The sequence below is a fragment of the Plecotus auritus genome (genome assembly GCF_963455305.1).
Source record: "Plecotus auritus genome assembly, chromosome: 5".
Classification (NCBI taxonomy): domain Eukaryota; kingdom Metazoa; phylum Chordata; class Mammalia; order Chiroptera; family Vespertilionidae; genus Plecotus; species Plecotus auritus.
The window spans coordinates 156,480,202-156,501,415 of NC_137776.1; the positions used below are offsets into that span (position 1 = coordinate 156,480,202).

The 21,214-nt window shown below is 51.7% G+C and overlaps 1 protein-coding gene across 1 annotated transcript; it reads left to right on the forward strand.

The window, feature by feature from the left end:
* The first annotated feature begins 3,454 nt into the window (after window positions 1-3,454).
* On the forward strand, window positions 3,455-21,214 carry GLIPR2 (GLI pathogenesis related 2). The gene is made up of 5 exons (XM_080668624.1): window positions 3,455-3,820; window positions 12,380-12,488; window positions 12,810-12,913; window positions 14,707-14,784; window positions 20,534-21,214. The coding sequence occupies exons 1-5, from the start codon at window positions 3,808-3,810 to the stop codon at window positions 20,692-20,694; spliced, it is 465 nt and encodes a 154-aa protein (XP_080524750.1). The 5' UTR covers window positions 3,455-3,807; the 3' UTR covers window positions 20,695-21,214.

The following is a 21,214-nucleotide window of genomic DNA, read 5'->3' on the forward strand; positions in this document are numbered from 1 at the left end:
ACAGAAGACCTTGTACCTAACTGTGCACTAGCGTGAAGGCATGTGACCCAGGCTCAGCCAAACAGATGCTCTGTCCAAGAACCTGGATCTGGAGGGGCTGACCCAGAGCTGTGGAGTGGAGTTGGGAAAGATTCTAGAATGCTTCAGTGTTTATCCCCAAGAGATGAAAGTAGATGTCGCCAAGTTCCCTTCAATGAGCAAGTTTAAGTTTTCTACCATCAGCAGAATTTTGCCTTGATCTAAACAGAGAAACAATGGTACATTTTTACATATAAAAATTGTGACCGTAAAATACTACACAGACAAAAATATGTGACATTTAAAGGGTGCTTTTTAACACATAGCGGACCAGTAGTTTTATTGCTAGCTTTACCCAGTGGCCAGATAAGTTTCCATTGAACAAGTACAAAAAACATTTTACATAAATGTTAACGGCACGCTTTAAAATTAAATACCCATTGCATTTTGAAGTTATTTATTACCTGTTCTTACAAACCAATCTCTTTTTAATGTATGACTGGCCACAAGCCTTAGAACAGAAAACAGGAGAATTCTCGTGATCCGTCCGCAATGTGTTAAGTGTCATCTCAATCTAAAAAAAATCCTCTAAGATAGGTATTACTGTCTTCATTTCAAGCTCCTGGATCAGAATCAGTTGTTGGGCAGCAGGGACAGAACTTAGACTTGAGCCACATGACTTCCAGTCTTGCCCCACGGTCATAACTAAGTATTCTAATTGTCACTCATCTCTGCACATCTGTTTTGATTTTGCCTCATTTATATTGTTGGTTCAGGAACACTGGACTCCCGGCCAGCAGCACGATGACTCATGCCCGAACGAAGCTTATCTAGCACACATTTTCTCCACCAGGCACATCACTGACTTCTGCACTTAGGAACACCACACAGCACCTCCACACCTCACGTGTGGGCATTTTAAACAGCAACATCACCAACACAGAAAGATACAAATGCAAAAAGCCTGGCACTAAATAGACTGGGAAGAGGTCACTTGTTGACAGTATGGGAGCCGAAACAAGACGAGCGTCTCCTTTCCAACGTCACCTGGGAACCGTGTGTTGGGCAACTCAAATTTTCCGCTGCTCTGCACATGTCCTCAGGTGACTGTCAAAGCACTGACAGCATTGATTTTAGGATTACAGATAAATCCTAGCACGTAGGCAACTTCATAAGTACAGAAGCTACAAATAAATGAGGGTTGGCTATATTGATCAACCTCTAGAAGACACAAATTACCAATATCAGAAAAGATAAAGGGCACCACCACACAGCATACAGACAGACAGTAAAGGATAACAACACACTATCAACACCTTTATGCCTATAAATTCCATGATGAATGAAATGGACTAATTCCTTTTAAGATACAAGTTACCAAAGCTCCCTCGAAGAAATAGATCATTTAAATGGTCTGTATCTATTCATAAAGCTAAATTTATTATTTAAAACTTCCCATTCCCCCCCAAAAATGAAAAAACACCTCCATACCTAGATGGCTTCGTTGATGATTTAGCAAATGTTCATAGAAAACATAATACTAATTCTTTACAAACTCTTCCAGGTACTAGAAGAGAGAACCCTCTTCAACTTCTTTTCTAAGGTTAGCATTGCCCTGATTCCTAAATCTAAAAAGACACTGCAAGAATAGAAAACTCAATAGAGAGCAACATCCCCAAAACCATAATTGAGGGAGATCAGAGAAGATAAATAAATAGATACACCATGCAGATGGGTCAGCAAGCTCAATATTATGAAGAGGTCAGTTTTTCCCAAGGTTATGTATACATTCAAGGCAATACCAATCAAAATCCCAGCAGGCTTTTTGTTTGTTTTGCAGTAATTTATAAGCCGATTCTAAAATTTATATGAAAATGCAAAGGACCTAAAATGGATAAAACAACTTTGAAAAGAAAAATTGAGAACTTACACTACCTGATTTCAAGACTTACATAAAGCTGCAGTAATTTAGACAGTGTGTATTAGTGTAAAAATACATAGATCAATGGAATGGAATAGAGAGCCACATATATCTGGCCAATTGAGAGAGAATTATCTTTTTAAGAAATGGCACTGGAGCAGTTGGATATTCATATGCCAAATAAGAAAGAGAGAGAGAATTACAACCCTGGCTTCATACCACATGCCATAATAATCAAAATGAATGTAGGAGCTAAAACTACTAGTAAATGTAAAAGCTAAAACTGTGAAACTTCTAGAAGAAAACAGAAACTTTTAATGATCTTAGAATAGGTAAGGAGTTTTTAAATAGGACATTAAACCAAAAAGAAATGATAACTTGGGTCAAACACTCTCTTTGTTGCCATTTCTCTTGTCTCTGCTGCCTGGGTACCAGCTAGGACCCGCTGGGCAGTGACTCCCCCTCCAGCCTGCTCAGAGCTCTTGATAGGGGACAACTTTGGCACTTCCCTAACTCTGTTCCGCACACTGTCCCTTCCACGTGCCTGCTGCTAAGGCCGGCTCTAAGGCCTATAGACTCCGAAGATGCCACTAAGTTCAGATTTTGTCCCCCACCCACGCTCAGGCTCTCTCAAGCCTCAGCCTCCACCTCTGTCCAAGGAGATGTGAGTGGAACTTGTTGGTCCCTGATGTGCTTCCCTCTGTGCAGTGAGAGCTCAGCTGTTTCCACCCTAGAGCCTCCAAGTTTTGGTTAAGATGGAAGCAACCTTCTAGAGATGCTAGAGGTGACATGGATTTCTTCCAGCCAGGTTCATTTGGCCACGTCCGTGGGGATTTGTTGGCCAGTGGGAACGAGAATTGAATATAAACGTTCAGATGCCCACCTAGCACCAGAAGTCCCTTTTGATTCAGAATGAGCCACGCTTCCTAACACTCTAACACTGAAAGTACTCAAATTAGTAAGTATTTGCCTGATAACAGTGTGAGGGGGTAGACAGGGCAGTGCCCAGCCTTACTGTTGCCCTATAGTCAACAAGCTAAAACTAAATGTGCCCATTTATTGGAAGATTTGCAAACCAGCGTCCTTTAATTAGAATTTACTGAGCTCTTTCCCCAGAAAGAAGTTACTCTGGGGAGTCACACTCAGGCTGTGCCCTCATGCTAGTGCCCTTCTCACACAGGGGCGGGGCCATAACTGGGACCAAGGCTTCCTAGTGCCAGGAGTGTACCGACCACTGCCCCCAAGGTCAAGAAGGTGAAGGGACAAAGGGCCCTGAAGGATGGGTAGGACTTGAACCGGCAGAGATGAGCCAGCACTCCAACTCCAACCCGGATTCGCACCAGAGGGTATGTCCGGGGGAGAGGACGGACGTGCCCGGTGTCACTGGATAGGGCAAGGCGGCACACTCGGGGAGGAGGCGGGGAGAGCTCCAATTCCGCGCCAGATTCGTCCTTCAACGCCACAAGGGTGAGCACCATGGTCCTTGCGGCCCGTCAGCCGCTGAATAGCTACTGAGAACCTGCTGGGAGGCGCGTGATGCCGAGTCCCGTGAGGGTACCGCTCGGGGCTGAGACCCAAAAGGCCCCGGGCTCCGGCTCCGCACCTGGAGTCCCTGGAGTCCCTACGCGGGGCAGGTCCTCCGGAGCCGGTTGGGGAGGCTCGCGGTTCGCAGGGCCCGCAGCGCCTCCTCCAGGCAGCCGGCGGGTGCCCCCAGGCGCCTTGGCCTGCAGCTGCTGCTGCCTTATAAGGCGGGGGCCGGGCGGCGCCGGGGAGGGGCTGCGGAGGTCCGGCCCCTCCTAGGCTACCCTCGCGGCTCGCGGCCCGGGAGCGCAGAGGCAGCGGGAGCCCAGGAGCGTGCCGAACCGGCCATGGGCAAGTCAGGTGAGGCCGCCGGAAATGCGGGATGGCTCGGAGCCGCGGGCTCTGGGATGCTCGCCGTCACCTCCCCCGCGGCGGGATCTCCCGAGCTGGGCGGCCGCCTCGGCGCGGGGATGCGGCTCCGGCTGCAAGGCGGGGACCCAGGCGGGGATGGAGCGGCGCTGGGGGCGAAGCGCCCGGAGGCGCGTCAAGGGCAGTTTCCGGGGCAGCCAGGAAGCCGGGGTGGCCGTGGGGCCACCGGAGAGAGGGAGGGAAGGCGAGACTGAGGGAGGGACCCCCTGCTGGGAGCCAGAGACTGCAGCTGGGAGGGCTTCCAGGCGCTCAGGGTCCGGCCAAGGCGTGGCTGTTGCTTTGTTTCTGGCGGACAGAGTTAGAAGTTGGGAAAAGCCAAACTGTGACAGCATCTTTCCCTGCAGAGCGGCGTGCTCCAACCAGCCCTCCTAAGGACAGCTCGAGCATCCTTCTGTCGTTGTCCCTCCTCCCTTGAGGCCCCCTCTGTGCCAGGGTGTGTGCCAGGCTACTAGTATGTGCCAGGGTGTCAGGCTCCACCAGGGCACAGACTCCCGCTTCCCCTTTTTCTCCGACCTGTTGGTGGCCCGTGCTCAGCACTGTGGCTGCCCCAGGTGAGCTTTCTAAAATGCAGATCTTACCCTGCCACTCCCAACACCTTCCATTCCATTGCCTGCAGGTGGGAGAGTGTACATTCTTCAGCCCCAACTTGGAGTCCCCTGGGAATTGGTGTTCTTCACCTCTTACCTCTACTCGGCCATCCTGAGGCGAGCACGCTGGTCCCATCCCCGGGCTCCCTTTCCCAGCACCCACCACCATCACTCTGCCTCTTGCACTTCTCTGAGGTTTAAAAATCTTCCCCATCCTTGTAGACTCAACTTCTGGGCTGAGAGGCCACCCCTGGCTTCCCCTCCTGCCTCCCAGAAGGAGGGCAGGTCTCTTCTTGGCTACTGCCCCCCTCCCCCTAAACCAGTGGTCGGCAAACTCATAAGTCAACAGAGCCAAATATCAACAGTACAGCGATTGAAATTTCTTTTGAGAGCCGAAAACCAACTTCTGCGCATGGGCCACAAAGTTTCAATCGCGCTGTACGTGCGCGCCCGCACGTGGTATTTTGTGGAAGAGCCACACTCGAGGGGCCAAAGAGCTGCATGTGGCTCGCGAGCCGCAGTTTGCCGAACAGTCAGCTTGGGACACTGCCCAGCTATAGACCTGCTTCCCACAGACACCTCACTCCTGGCCGCCAGACAGGGGCCCTGACTATCTGGGCATGGCTACTGCCTCACAGGAGGCCCTTAGTGAACAGCTTGGACAGAAGTCAGAAGTCCTGCTGTGTGGCAGCTGGGGTGTCAGCCTGAGGAGGGTGAAGCTGGGTCCCTTCTTGAATCTGTCCTCCAGATCCAGACTCATGGGGCCCCCGCGCTGGGAGCATGCCTCCCCCTGGCATTGGTCTTACACTGCCTTCAGCCCTGGCTGTGCTCACTGTTTGCTGTGTGATCTTGAGCAAGGCTCTTTCCCCATCTGGACAATGAGGTGGCCCAAATGATCCCCTGGGTCCTTCACAGTGTGGAAAGGTGACATAAGGAGTTGTCATGAAGCTAAAATGATGGTAGGTGGTGATGGGGCAAGAGCATGGCAGATGTGAGCAAGCATTTTAAGGAATCAACTCCTTTCTCTGTAGATTAAGAGAAAATCCACAAATTCTCTAAAGCCACATTTTAATCATTTGTTTCTAGCTCCTCCCCTGAGGAGCAATTCTCCTGCCCTGCTATCAGCTGAGTGCTTGTTCTTCTGTCTGTTCACTCATCTATCCATCTCCCCCTGCCTTCTTGCTCCCTTCTCTCCCTCCCTTTTTTCCATCCATTCCACCATCTGTCAGCTCTGTACTGTGGACTCAGTGCTGTGGAGGGCATGAGCCTGGTCCTCAGGAGTGTTTATTTGGATTGTGAAATGAATCAATGAATCAAATCATCTGGGCATGAGAGACAGCCATCACATGCTTCAATCAGAGACGGGAAACCACTAGACAGGTGCAGGTGAAGAGCAGTGGGAGCTCAGGGGAAGGAGAGATCTCCTTTGCAAAAGGGCTGTTGGAGGCTCCTGGAGGAGGTGCTCAGATCCCAGAGAGTCTTGGGAATTTGGACTTTATTCCTGAGACCTAGAGTGCCATAGAAAGGTGTTAACTGAAAGTGGCAAGAGAATGGGTCAGCGGGGAAGAGGGCAGAGGTGGGGGGTCAGGAAGAGGGTACTGCAGTTATTCAGGCAATCGATGACAGAGGCTCTGAGGAAATGGAGAGGAGAAAGGATGGGTTTGGGAGGTGGTACCCTCAAGCCAATTTTGGTGACTAACTTGTAAATGAGAGCAAAGTGCCACAGGTATGCCTGGGTGCAAGATGGTGGTGACACCTTCTAGGACTGAAGATACAGAATCAAGCAGGTTTCCGAGGAAGGGAACAGTGGCAGAGGGCAGGTTAGAGCTGGTTCAGGCAGGTGCCACCCCCCCGCCCCCCGCCAACACACACACACACACACACACACACACACACACACACACACACCAGGGACCTCCAGAATCCTGGCTCAGGCCTCTCTCCCTCATAGCCACATGCATTGTATTTGTCTCTCCCCAAAACTGGAAGCCCCCAGGACAGTTCTGGCTCCCCTAAGGGTCTCCAAGAGAAAATGACCTTTCTGGGTAACCCAGGCCCAATGGGCCTTCAGTGCAGGCCCACCCTTGAAGCTCCAGGCCACCAGCCGGAGGTCTGCGCTGCAGGGCCGGTAGCGCTCACAAATGTGTAGCCATAAGGGGCTTGATGTGGTTTCATAAAGACCGTTATAAGGAGCTAGTCCCTGCCTCTTCTGTGCCTTCATTTCCTCATAGGAGCTCGACTCTTTTTAATCTTAAATCTCAGAGATACCACAGAGCTACTTGGGGTTGGTAGGCATTGCTGGAAAACTGTTACTGAAGCTAACACAGCTTTAATTCCAGGAGATGCTCAGCCCAGTGTTCAGAGACTTCCAGGTCCATCGCCCACCTTGCTGGGCTTCAGTTTGCAGCAACTGTGATGGGGCAGAGAAAGACAATGGGCTTTCAGCGCAGGCCTTGGGCTCAGTGGAAACCTCTAGTCCCTAATATAGTGACTACCAATCGTTAAGCTCCTGGTGCATGCCAGGCTTGGAGCTACTTACTGTCAATTGTATAGATTTTTAGAGGTTGAGTACCATGCCCAAACTCAGACCTTGACCAGTAAGTAGACAAACTGGGATTTGAAGCCAGCTCTCTGACTTCCCGAATGTGGGCTTTCTCCCCTATCACACTGATCACTTGCCGCCTGCTTCCTGCCTCCTCCTCAGCCTGGACTCTGGCTCAGTAGGGACTTCTGCATCCCTCTGATTACCTCTGAAAATCTTAATGTCCCCTCCACCCACCTCTGTCATCAGAGCAGAAAGCATTTAGGGACCAACTAGCCCAGGAATTTTCTACTGAGCGGGGGCCTGACACCTCTGCAGGGCGTGGCTGTGAGGGCCACATCCGTTCCAGCTGTTCCATTTTCATCTGTTGATTTTGCTGGGGGGGAAAGTTCAAAGAAAGGGTTTCCCTGCTTTTTTGAAAAAAAATAGATGTCATACTTCCTTCTCACACATATGGGGATGTGGAACCCAGCGAGGCAGGGACTTCCCCAGAGCTCCAGGCAGGCCTGAGTGGCCGGCCACAGGCAGGGCTGGAGAATGGACACTGGCTGCCCTGGCTCCTTCAATCCCTCGGTGACTGTTATCTGCAAAGGATCAGCCTGGAACCATTAACCATCATCTTGCCTAGGGAAAGGGAAGTACACGTAAAGTGGAAAGTATGAGAGATTTGAAACAGAGGAGGCTGCTCTTAGGTCTAGCTCGAATGTGGACTCACTGTGTGAAATTGTGAAATTCACATGTCCTCCCAAAGACTATAGCTTCCTCATCTGTAAAGAGAAGACTATGGTCTAATTCATTTGCTTACTCATTCACTCAGCAAATATCTGAGCTCAGAGGTGCTGAAAGAGGTCATCGAAGATTGATATAGCCCGACTGGCCTGGCTCAGTGGTTGAGCATCAAACTATGAACCAGGAGGTCACGGTTCAATTCCTGGTTAGGGCACATGCCCGGGTTGTAAGCTCGAAACTCAGTGTGGGGCGTGCAGGAGGCAGCCGAGAAAGGATTCTCTCTCATCATTGATGTTTCTTTCTCTCCTTTTCCTTTCCTCTCTGAAATTAATAAAAATACATTTTTTTTAAAAAGACAGTTCTGCTCCCAAGAAGATCAGGGATGGGATCCAATGGGACAATGTCTCCCAAAGCCAGAGGCTTTGTTGGTAATAATATAATTATAATCGACACTGAATAACTGTTCTCTGTGTTCCAGAACTCTTCTAAAGCAATGACATAGATTAATTCTTTTAATTCTCACAACAGCCCTGTGAAGTAGATACTGCCATCTCCATTTTTCTATGGGGCGGGGGAAGGGGGTGGGGGGGTAGGGGGATGAGGCATAGAGTGATTAAGCAACTTGACCAAAATCACACAGCTAGTCAGAGGCAGAGCTGGTATTTGCCTCTTGAATTTCCTGGAAGCCTGGAACAGAATCTGCTTTTTTTTTCCCTCTCAACTTTTTATTCTTTCTTCCTGATAAACCAGTTTTACTCCAAAGGTGGGACCAGGGCAGTTTCCAGTGTTAAAGAACAATATTCATCCGAGTACATTTGAAGATCTAATTGGCTTTAGTCAGCAGTTCATGGGGTTCATTGCTTTTTAGCAACTAGAAGGGTGCTCCGATGAGCTGTACAAATGGAAGGTTTTTCTAGGCATAAAGAGGGTGGGACTGAGAAGTTAAAAGGGTGGGTTACTGTAGGCAGGGTCATGGCCCCTTAGAGGGAAGCAGCAGGTCTTCTCAGGCAGTTTGCCTCATCAGTGATCAGGAAATTCGAGACTGATTGGTTTAAAACTCCACTCCTGGGAGAGGCTGACACTGCAGTTGGGTTAGTTACTAAGTTTTGGTTTGGTGAGGGGACTTGGCAAAAGAGTTTAACACCAGCTTCTTGCCAAGGGGCAGAAGGGGCCTGTCTACAATTTCTGCCCTGGCCTCTGACAGTCCTGGGCCTCTGGTGGGGAGTGGGAGAGAAATGAGTCAGGCTGGGTTCTGGGAGGCCTCAGATGAGGACAGATGCTGAGGGAGGAGCCTGTGCTAGCCAACAGCCAGGCCGGTGGAGGGGCACAGACCTCCTTGCAGTCTTTGGCATTTAGAAGCCCAGGCCCCAAAGGACCTTCCAGAGTCCCCAGGTCAGCCCCACCTAAGAGGCCTGTGCCCTCCACTCCCGCAGGCAGCTTAGCCCTGCCCCTTCCCTCTCCCCTCAGCCCCAGGGAGCCAGCCCCCTCCACCTTCCAGCAGCTCTGACCTTGAGCCCCAGACCTGCCCCTGGAGCTTCTACTCCTGCAGCCCCTGATTCTCCTCTGAGGCCCCTTAGGCAGGTCTGAAACCTTAGTTAGTTCTTTTCTCCTCTTCCCCTTCCTCTCTCCCTTCAGAGATTTGAAGGCAGCTGCCAACCTCACTGAGCCCGACCCTCCTCCAGGTCTGGTCAATCCCTCTGTCTCTGTGACTTCCTTTGACTTGTATCCCTTGGACATGGTGTGGGGTGAAGGACAGCGTTTTCACCCCTGAACCAGTTGTGGGAATGTGTACAGGTTACCTCCCTTCCTGAGCCTCAGTTTCCTCATTTTAAAAAACGGACAGCTCCCACAAATGGTGGTGAGACGTAAAGGAGATGGTGCACAGCCCAGCACCCAGCAGTGGTTGGCCAACATGCAGAAGACAGGACCTCCCTCATTCCGGGCCAGCACCCCGAAAGCCTCCGAGGGCCCTCCTATGAGGACATAATCCCTCTCCCCATTGTGGGCTGGTTGTGAGGCTCTCCCTGCCTCATGCTGGGATGGGTAGGTTTCCTTTGACCCTTTTTTTCCTTATGTTTATCTTTGTCCTTGGGCTTTTCTACAGAAGTGGGGTGTGCCTCTTGCTGGGTGTGGACACCAGTGATATCTTGCCTCCCTGAGGCTGAGGCCCTGCTGTGAGGAGCCACCTGGGCTGGGAATGGCTGCTGTGCTGGGAGGGGACTCCTGGGAGGGGGTGGGGGGATGCATCCCAGAGGGTGGGGAGGCAGGGCTCCCGTCCTGATTACCTGGAAGTTCTCCTGACCCCTTCCTGGGAACCCTGCCCCAGGGAACTGGCCCTGGTGGGGACAATGACTGGCTTTGGCTTCTGGGCAGCGAGCTTGGGTTGAGCACAGGAACTTTCACTTTTATTTCTCTTAGCTTCCCATGTTCTGGGAGTGCAGTGACCTAGTTTTTAGCAGCCTTGTACATACCCCTCTGCCAAGGGGACTGCAGGCCCACAGCCTACGGGCCAAGTGCAGCCTGGCCCTGGCTCTCAGGGCTGCCTGTTCACGGCTTCGCGTCCCTGTCCTGCCCACATCCCTGTGCCTGGACCTCACTGGACTGCCCTGCTGGGCTCCACCGTCCTCGGGGTCGGCACCACTCATTACAACTTATCGAAAGCCCCTGGGACAGCTCTGCCCCCACAACTGGCAGTTGCCGTCATCTCCCCTGGGGTGGCATCTGGCCAAAAGCTCCTGAGGGCAAGTTCTGGCCTTCTTCCCCTCAAGTCTATTCCCAGGCCCAGAGAATTTGATTTGAAGGCCCAGGAGATGCAGGGATCTGGCTGAGAGAGGGGAAGGGATTCCCTGATGGCTTATCTGCTCCTCGCCTGGGGTGAAAAGACAGCCTAGGAGAAGGACAGCTGATGAATGTGACCTGGGGTAATGGCAGGAATAACTGATGCTTCCTGATGCTTCTTTCATTCTCCAGTTTATTCCCTTCCTGCCCTCAGCCGGGCCTTGGGGACAGGCTCCTGCCAAATGGAACTAGCTCAGTTTAAGGGTTCTCTGTAGCCCTCACTCCTAACTCACCCAGTTCACCCCATTTCCACGGAGGGGCACTCCCAGATTCCTGCAGCTGTCACTCAGGGCCTTCACAATCCAAGCTTGGCTTGCTACGTCCAGACATTTTTGGGGCCTCCTACCTGGGGTCACCTCCTTCCTGAGTCCCCAGACCACGTGAGGTTGCTTTTCAAGTTCCTCTTGCACCTGTGCTCCTCGGCCCGTGGCCCCATCACCCTGTTTGCAGGCGGTCTCCCTCTGTGTGTGAGCTCTTTGAGGCAGGACGTGGCTGTTTTGTCCCTGGGCACCTCGCACACCATACGGGACCTGGCACAGGAGGTGCTCCGAGAGCACAGGAGCAGAGGGATGGGCTGGGGTTGGGTGGATGCTGCTGCTGCAGAGAGGATAGATCAATAGATGGATGAATGAATGGTGGAGAGATGAACGGGGGGGTGTCGGATGGGTGGGGTTCCATTTCAGATCCAAATTGATGTGACTTCTGTCCACTATTGACCTTGCCTGACCTGGCTTCACCCACTTATTCTTTCCCTAATCCTAGCCCCCCGACCTTGCCCTTTCTATGGTCATGACCCCACTGAGCACAGGCTCCATTTCATCCCTCAGTGCATCTCTGAACCCAACACCAACACATTCTTTTCCACACTCTCCCCTCATTCACTTCCCAGTGCTGTCCTTCCTGGTCCTTCTTTCTTCATCTGTCCCTCTGTCTTCTTGATTTTACCAGCCCAGTGTGGGGACCCCTCCACCCAGCCAGGTGTGTTCTCTCTGAGAGCCCACCTCCAGTCCTGTCCAGTGCCCACCAGGCACCATAGGTCCAGTCTGAGATATCCAGTCTCCCTCAAACATTTTCTTTCAGAAGTCCCATTGCTCACTGCCCAGCACCCCCCGCCCCCCCCCCCCCAACATCTGCTCTGCACCCCTGGCCCATCCTCCACTCAGCGGCCAGCAGGAACTTTCGGAAACACCGATCTCACCAGCTCACTCCTCTGCCCCCAATCAGTTGCTTCCCATTGCTTTGGATAAAGACCCAGATCCCTCACATGCCCATAGGGCCCTGCATAATCCATGGGTGCAGATGTGCAGAGGTGTGTGGAGGGACGGTGACAGGGTGGGCAGAGGTGTGGAGGGACAGAGGGTGGGCAGAGGTGTGAGGGACGGAGACAGGGTGGGCAGAGGTGTGGAGGGTCGGAGACAGGGTGGCAGAGGTGTGGAGGGACGGTGACAGGGTGGGCAGAGGTGTAGAGGGACGGAGACAGGGTGGGCAGAGGTGTGGAGGGTCGGAGACAGGGTGGGCAGAGGTGTGGAGGGTCGGAGACAGGGTGGCAGAGGTGTGGAGGGACGGTGACAGGGTGGGCAGAGGTGTAGAGGGACGGAGACAGGGTGGGCAGAGGTGTGGAGGGACAGAGGGTGGGCAGAGGTGTGGAGCACCCCCTCACTTGTCCATTCGGCTGGGGCACTGAGGGGGCGCCCGGCCATTGGCTGAGGCCTGGGTTGCTCCGAAGGCTGCCCTCACACTTCCAGTGGGTCTCTTCCCTGCACTGAGACAGTCTCCGTTTTGGAATCATTACAGCTTCCAAACAGTTTAATAACGAGGTCCTGCGGGCCCACAACGAGTACCGGCAGCAGCATGGCGTCCCTCCGCTGAAGCTGTGCAAGAAGCTCAACCGGGAGGCTCAGCAGTGAGTGCCCCGCCCCCGGGTGCCGGGCCCTTTCCCGTGCGGCTGCTGCAGTCAGGGGGGCCCGGGGGGCTGGAGGGAATGAGTTTCGAGGGCAGAATCAGTCAGGCTGAATAACGACTCTGCAGGTCCCTTTGTTCCTCGGAACCTCGGTTTGCCCCTCTGTAAAATGGGCTGTTGGCGGCTCAGAAGAGCTGCTCAGAAGTGGTGCTCCCGGTTTGCGCTGCGAGCCCAGGGAAGGACGTGTGGCCGCGCCGGTTTAGGGCTCATGCTCGGGGCCTCCCTGCGCTGCGTCCCCTCTGAGGAAACACCATCGTCCGGCAGGTATTCGGAGGCGCTGGCCAGCACGAGGATCCTCAAGCACAGCCCGGAGTCCAGCCGCGGCCAGTGCGGGGAGAACCTGGCCTGGGCATCCTACGATCAGCCAGGTGGGTCGCTTTTGCCCTCGCCCGGCCTCCCCTACCCTCTGCCCGGCCTCGGCAGCCGGCATTCAAGCCCCTCCTGGGCCCTCGCCCTCCGTGGGTAGCCATGCGGCAGCCACAGGCGCAGAGCAGAGCCGGAGAGGAACCCAGAGCTCCCGCTCCCGGGCGGAGGGCAGCCGCCCGCAGTGTCCCTGGTGGGGCCAGGCCGTGCTGCTGCCAGGCACACAGAGGAGCTCCCAGCCCAGGAGCAGGGTGCGGGCCACAGGCCTCTGTGCAGGCCCCGCCTGACCCTGCTCCCCAGCATCCCCAGCTACAGAAGAATTTTACTTTTGTCACACCCTGATAAAAAAATTGTTTTACAGTGCCGGTGTATTAACTTTTTCACCAGAAAGGCGCAATAGAGCTTTTAACATGTCAGAAAGAAAATCATAATCATGGGCAAGACAACCCTTCATCTGAGGGCTCAGCCTGGAGTGGCCGCCCCGCCACACTGACCAGACATTCTTGAGCTTCCTGGTCTGACAGCCCTGGCCTGGCTTTTTAGGAAAAATGTTGGCGAGCACTGCCTCCCTCTCTGAAGCCTTCTCCAGACCCAGTGGGAGAATGCCTCCTCCCTCCCGGGCCTCACATTCCTGGGAGTTCCCTGGGGAGGCCCAAGTGTCCTCTTGGTTTCCCCAGCTCCCGCTGCTCCAGGAGAGGGGTGCGTGTGCTCCCCGGGAAGGCAGGAGTCCACAGCCTGCAGCCGCCTCCCAGGCCTGCTTTTGGGCCTGGTGGGCCCGGGGGAGGAGGGAGAGGGATGGGAAAGAGCCAGTAGGAGGGCTGGTTCCCTCCCAGCCTTGAACTGGCTCCCTAGGGAGCCTTGAGCAAGTCCTTCCCCTCTCTGGCCTCAGTTTCCCATCTCTCCAGAGAGGGGGCTGGGTAAGGGGTCGCTAAGGCCGTGGTTCCCCACACTGGCTGCACATTGGGATCTTGTGGTGCTTTTTAGAAACACCGGTGCCTGGGTCTCTCCTCCAGAGATAACATGTGCCATCCGTTTGTGGCAGGCCCCAGGCGTCAGCAGTTTTCACATGTTCCCCAACGAGGCCAGTGTGTGGCCACTGCTCTCGAAGGCCTTCCTTGCCACCAAAGCGTAGTGTATGGGCTGCAGCAGCACCTGGGCACTCGTTAGGAATGCAGACTCCTAGGCTGCCCCCTGGACCTACTGCATTTTAGCAAGAGCCCCAGGTGACTCGTGCACACATTCAGGCTTGCGGTTCTGCTCTGAGCTCCGAGGCTCCTTCTAGCTCTGGCCCTGAGATCCGCCGCCCCCAGGGAAATGCTGTGCGCTTTCTCCCATCAGCACGTCTAGGCCCGGGGATGCTCCAAGTGAGGACCCTTCTGCAGCCGTGGAGACCCAGGCCCAGCAGCCCATTGCCTTTCCTCCTTGGCTACTCCAGGGGCCAGGCTTGGGTGGGATGAGGGGAGGCTCTGGAAGACTAGGAGCATCATCAGAAGCCCTTGGAGTACATTGCGTTTAACCCTCTTTACGGAGGCCCAGGGCGGGGAAGGCCTTGCCTAGGATTCCACAGCGAGTTCGTGGCCGGGCGAGGAACAGATGCGGGTGATCCCAGGCCAGGGCTCCTCAACCCCCAAGGCCACCTCTTCAGCTTGGGTGTGCCCATGGGCAGGGGTCCTGTTTCAGCTCATGGGTGCTTTATCAGACCTCTCATGGGTGAGTGGCTTGCGGTTGGTGGGAGCAGATGGAAGGAGTAGGGCGTGGGTTGATTTTGCTGTTGAGTCTCATTGTCTTTTCCATACAGGACAGGAGGTGGCCGATAGGTGGTACAGTGAAATTAAGAACTACAACTTCCAGCAGCCTGGCTTCACCTCTGGGACGGGTGAGTGACTGGGTCGCACCACTGGCCTCGCCCTGGACAGTTGGGTGTCCGAGAGGAACTAACGCTCTGAAAACCAATCATTTCCCTCCTGTTTTACCTCTCCCATATTTCTCTGATTTGACTTTGCCCAAAGGGTAGAACCCTGTTTCCCCAACACACACACGCACGCACGCGCACACACACACACACACACACACACACGCCCTCCAGCTAAGCTCCCAGGCTGATGCTGTCCGCCCCGCCAGCTCTAAGTTCTTCGAATGACTGGCGTGTGTCGTAAGAGGCTGTGCATTTTAAAAGCTGCCGAGTGCTTCTTTCCAGAAGTGGTGCCTCAGCACTTGTAACCGGTCATCCTACTTCTAGTCTTGCTCCCTACATCCAGCCTGCTCCCGAGCACCCAGAATGTTCCCAAACCCTCTCTGCCCATGTTGCTCTCCTGAGTAAACGGCCAGTGGCTTCCTGGGGCCTTCAGGGAAAGGGCCATGCTCGCTTGTCTCTCGGTTTTAACCTTTTAACCCCCTCCTCCCTTCCCGCCCCGCTTCCTTCCTGCCACGACCCCAGGCCTCATGGCCTCCCAGGCATTCTCCTTTCACCTTCATGCTGCAGTATGAGGTGCAGGTGAGCTTGGGTTGCAGAACCCCTGGAGCTAGTCTCCACCCTGGCACTGCTATTTGTGTGAACTTGGGTCCACGTCCAGTCCTTCCCTGTCTTAGAGGGAGAGGGGCAGGTGGGGGTCTCCACAGGACATTCTGGAGGTGGAGTTTAGATGCAGGAGGAGCTGACTGGGGGACCATCCAGCCTTTCTCGTAGGCCTCCACTGTGAGGGGTAAACATTTAACTCACTCAAGCCCCACCCCACCCCTGTCAGCATCTCTGAGCTCCGGGCTCCCTCTGGCCCCTCCCCAGGCCTCACCAGGCTCCTGTCTTTCCTCAGATGCACCTGAGGCGGCCCAGGATGGGTTGGAAGGGGCAGTGAGTTTCTCTGACCAGAAGGCACCAGAAAAACTGAAAAGGGGATTCTCTACCCACCCTACCCCTCTACTCCTCCCCACCCCACCCATGGGTGGAGCCGCTTACTGCCTCCTACCCTCTGGAAGTTCTTCAGAAGCAGGAAGTGACATGTTCTCAGAACCAGTCACTGTTTCCTGTGGTTTTCTGCTCGCCCTTTCAGGCAGGAGTTCTTGCAACCTTGTGGGCAGGACCACGGGGCAGGAATGGAAACATCTGCTGAGGTGCTTCTCCCTGGGCACTCAAGCCCGAGGAGGCTGCTGCCGGGCCCGCAGGGAGAAGTGATGGCTCTGTGGCAACCCAGTTCCCTCGATGAGGGAGGGAATAGTAACCACCACCTCCTTCCAGTGATTAAAAGTGTTAGCAGAACCCGGTGTCCTTTTCAGGAAGATCTGTGTCTAGGAGCCGTTTGATTTTATAGCGTCTGGATCCACTTCCGCCGTGAGCAAGATTCACAGGCAACTGGACATGTGTCAAAGCCAGTTATTCGCTTTGCTACCGGTGCTCGGCCACGGAAGCCTTGCAACACCATTTGGAGGTGGGGCTTCTGCCACTCCTTTTGCAGAGGAGGACACTGAGCCCCAGGAACGGGGAGAGACCTCTTTACACCTTCCGTCCTCAGTCCGATGCTCTTTCCACGGCCCCTGCTCCAAGGCAGGAACTGTGCAGGGGATGTAGTAGATCTTTGCAAGGGAATAATGAGCAACAGTAAGGAAGAATGAGAAAGCTCTCTTTGTATTGATACGGAATACAAAAGCTGAGCCAGGAACGGGACTCAGCTTTCCATGATCACTGACCACCCGTCTCAGCCGTTGCTCCATACTTCCCACCCCTAAAGAGGAAAGCCTCAGAAGAACTAGTCCCTATGTCATCCCAGGTGTCCGTGGGCAATGCCTGGGGATAGACAGAGCCTGATCCTAAGACAGGAGCACAGATTTGGGGGGAGTTATAATCAGGGCTCGCAAGACCCTTAAAGATCTGTAGGCCCGTCTCCCACCCCAGCCTCCCCCGGAGCTGCACCATTGTTCTGGGATCCCCTGACCTAAGTTCATGGTGTAGGTGAAAGAAAAACTTTGAAATATCTATAATCTCCCCTCAGCCACGCCACCCCTGTCAGCATCTTGTGGTAAAGAACACAAAAAAGGAGACATATGTATTACTGTTTGTAATACTTAAAACAATAAAAAAAGAAGAAGAAGAAAGAACACAGTTCTATGCCAAGTGCTGAGTGGAGGGAAATGGCTTCTTGCAATTCCTTGGTTATATTCTGTTTTAATGAGCAGGTCTGTTTGTTTGTGTATTCTGAGTTAGTAATGCTTTCACATGGCATGATACGTGTAAGCTGTATACGGGGAAAAGCCTTCCTTCCATCCCTGGCCAGCCAGTGATGCCAGTTTCCTATGCATCGTTCTAGAGGTGTTCGGAGCTTCTGCCGGCATTTGTGTAAATACGTGTGTGTGTTTTTCTTTTTCTATGCTCTGGTGTCAGATAGTGATCTGTTTTGCGCTGCCTTTCTTCACACGGCAGATTGGCAGAGATTGTTCCCTGTCGATACAAAAAGAGTTTTCTCATTCTTCCTTGCTGTTACGCATGATTTCCTTGCAAAGCTACACTGTAACTTAGTGTGTTTTTCAAGTGTATATTTTAGGAAGTTTGGGTCCAGAACAGGAAAGAGGATGTGATCTATTTAGGAGAAAAAGAAAAAGCAAGCTGTTAGTAGTTTAGAGTTAGAAACCAGTGTGTATCTGATGGTTGCTAAGGAAGTCGTGTCCTTTAATTCATCTCTGAATACCATGCTCGGTTATCTCTGTGTGGACAGAAACCTCCCCGGCCAGAAGGAAGATAACTTGGTCTCATCTGTTTGGAAAAGGCTTCCACAGGCATTCATGCTGCAGAAGCTCATGTTGTGTCTGTAATCAGATTCTTGGCAACCAGTGGGTAAATAGCAGCTCTTTCTTCCTTTTCTGGGTGACAGGGGGCGTGGGTGGGTCTGTGGCCAAAGCATGTGGTCTGTGGAGAGAAAAGGCTTGCTTGAGAAAGGACTTAATGAAAAGACAGCCCACAGAAGCGGTGACACCTGGCAAAGCTGCCAAAAGCCTGGAGCTGCGACTCACAACCGTAAGGACCAGGGTGAATCGGCAAGACGTGTTTCTCTGTTCTGAGGTGAAAATCAGAGTTTTGTTGGGCGATGGTTAATACAAGTGGAAGGATTAGCAGAAAAGATGCATAGTTGTACTTAAGGTTTGCTTTCTTTTCATTCCTGCGTTGACCGTATCACATCAACGCTATTGATTGGTGTTTATGTTTGGTTATTTTCAGAAAGGAAATCTTTTTTTGTATGTAGACAAATAAATAAACTACTAGTATACCTAAATTTAAAAATAGAGTTCAGCTGTAGGGGGAAACACACAATTTAATCAGTGAACATTGATTTATTCAGTCCTTACCATTTCTGATACACAGGGGAGATATCAATGTTTTCTCGTCCCTGGAGAATTGGAAAGGTATAGCTACCATTGTTTATTTATTTATCTATTTATTCATTCATTTATTCCTTTCTTTTTTGCTTTAATTTTGTGGTTAAAAATATATTTAACATAAAATTTATCGTTTTAACCATTCTTAAGTGTAGAGCTCAGTGGGACTAAATACATTCCTAGTGTTGTGCCACCACCACTACTCTTCATCTCCAGAACTTTTTCATCATCTCATACTGAAACTCCGAACCCATTAAACAATAACCCCCTCCCTCCCCACTCCCCTAGTGACTACTATTCTATTTTCTGTCTTTATGAATTTGACTATTCTAGGAACCTTATAAAAGTGGGACTCATTCAATATTTGTTCTTTTGTGTGGCTTATTTCACTTAGCATAATGTCCTCAAGTTCATCCAGGTTGTAGCACATGTTAGAATTTCATTCCTTTTTAAGGCTGAATAATATTCCATTGTATGTATAGGCAACATTTTATTTATCTATTCATTTATTGATGGACATTTAGTTTCATCCCTTTCCCACTCCCCCCCCCGCCCCCCCATTGGCTATTCAGTCCTTGAGAAAGAACTGGTCTGTTTGACTGAGAGCAGAGGGAATTGAAGGAGGCTCTACCTTGTTAAGGTCTCAAAGAGTTCATAGCAGGCCTGCACTTCTAGTGAAAGCCGAGCCTGAGTCCAAGAGGATTCTCTCCTATGCCTTTCATTCATTCATTCCCTCACTCACTCCGTTCGCTCATTCAGTACAAGTGGCATGTGCAGGCTGTGCCAGGGCACTGGGTATACTTTGGTGAAAAAAACAATCTGACATCTACCCGTGTGGGGCTCTCTAGCCTCATGAAGAAGCCAAGCAATAAGCCAGGAATCAAGTCTAACATTGCAAATGGTAAGAATGTTAGGAAGGGAAAAAACAGGTGTGATAAGACTGTGTTGGGAGGGAGATGTTCAGGAAATTAAAGTGATTGTGAAAGGTTTCTCTGAACAAGTGACATTAAGACTGAGGCCTAAGGGACAAGAAAACGTTGGTCATCAGAAGCGTATTCCACACCAGTGTGTGCCAGGGCTCCATGGAGGGAAGTAACCTGGGGTGTTCAAGGAATGAAGAGAGGCCATTGATCCAAAGCATTCACTTTCATTCTAGGTGCAATTGAAGCACTCAAAGGATTGTTAAGCAGGGAAGGAACAGATCTGACTTAGTCACAAAATGATCACTCTGGCTACTTAAGCAAAAAGTGAATTGGAGAAGACAAAGGTGGAAGCTGGGGAACCAGTCAGGGGACTATTGCAATGGTCCAAGTGAGAAAAGTTTGTGGATGGGACCAAAGATTTGGGAGTGGATGGACTTGAGATGTCTTTTACAGTTAGATTTGTCAGGATTGGGTTGTTGGGGGGAAATGAAGTAGGGTGAGGAATACAGACCTATCCCTAAGGTTGCGTGCATAGAATTGTCATGAAAGAAAATGGGAGGGTAGGGAGAAGGATAACTTTGGGCGGACCAAAATCAAGAGTGAGGTTAAATTTGAGATGTCTGTGAGTCATCCAAGTGGAAATGTCAAGTAAGTAGTTGTGTTTGGAACACAGAGGAGAGGTTTGGGCTGGGGAAATAAATTTAGGAGCCAGGGAAAGATGAAATTGCCTAAGGAGTGCAGCAAGAACAGTGAGCCCAGATTTGAGTCTAGGGAAGTGCAAGTCCTCCAGCATTTACAAGTGAGATCAAGAGGAGGAGGAAGAGGCAGTGAGATGGGGGTAATGGCAAGAGGTAGCATCATGGAACCCCCAAGAGGGAAGTGCTTTGAAAAGGAGAGGAGTCACCCTAATGGGAGTTATTGTTCAATGGGTTCCTGAGATGTCGAGTAAGATGAAGACAAAAAGGGGCCATTGGAGAGGAACATGGAGATCATTGGTGACTTTGAAGAGTGCAGTTTGGGGGAGGGTTGAAGGCAGGTTCGAGGCAGGGTGGTATCCTAATTGCTGGGGTAACTTGGATTTGTCACGATCTCTGGGAGGCCACGAAACCTTTGGGCATCGATACGTGGTGAGGTGAGCAGAGAGGACCTGATGCTTTAGAAAATCAGGCAGTTGGTATGTTTTGTGTCCCATGTCTCTGATTGGTGTCCGTGAAGATCAAGCTGCCCTGAGCCTGGCAAGATGGTGCAGGAGCCTAAGAATCTCTTGCAACATCCTTCTCCAGACGTTGCTAACTAACCTGTGTCCCCCCCCTCCCCCACCCCCCGTCTGCTCTCCTACAGGGCACTTCACGGCCATGGTATGGAAGAATACAAAGAAGATGGGAGTGGGAAAGGCATCTGCAAGTGATGGGTCCTCCTTCGTGGTGGCTAGATACTTCCCAGCAGGGAATGTCGTCAACCAGGGCTTCTTTGAAGAAAATGTCCTGCCTCCAAAGAAGTAACTTGCCAAATGTAATGGGCAGGTGGCAGACTTTACAACATGGATATGAAGTGCCTAGAACACCACAAACTCAGCTGTGTGTCTGTCTTTGTGGGTGTATGTGCTTGCGTGTGTGATGCATGTGCGTGTCTCTTGCACACACCCTGGATATACAGTTGTGCATGAACTAATTCCTATCAAAGGATTGAGCCAATGAAGCCTTTACTCTGATGGTTAGACCACAATTATTTGGACTTTGGGGAAAAATCAAGTTTTAAACTTTTGGGGGTTATTTTTAAAGCAAACTTCTTTTGTACCTTTCTTATAATATCCATCCCTGGACTTTTTGTACTCCAAATGTTTGTGATGCTGAGAAGTGAAGTTCATTTCCTGTGATCTTCATGCCTTAGAATCTACCTGTGGTAGATATTGAAGACTATTAAACCCTCATTTAAATGTGACATAAAACACAGCTTTAAACACATAACTAATAAAGCAGCTTCCATCAGAAACACGGTGCAGGCAGGAGTTCCATTTCACAG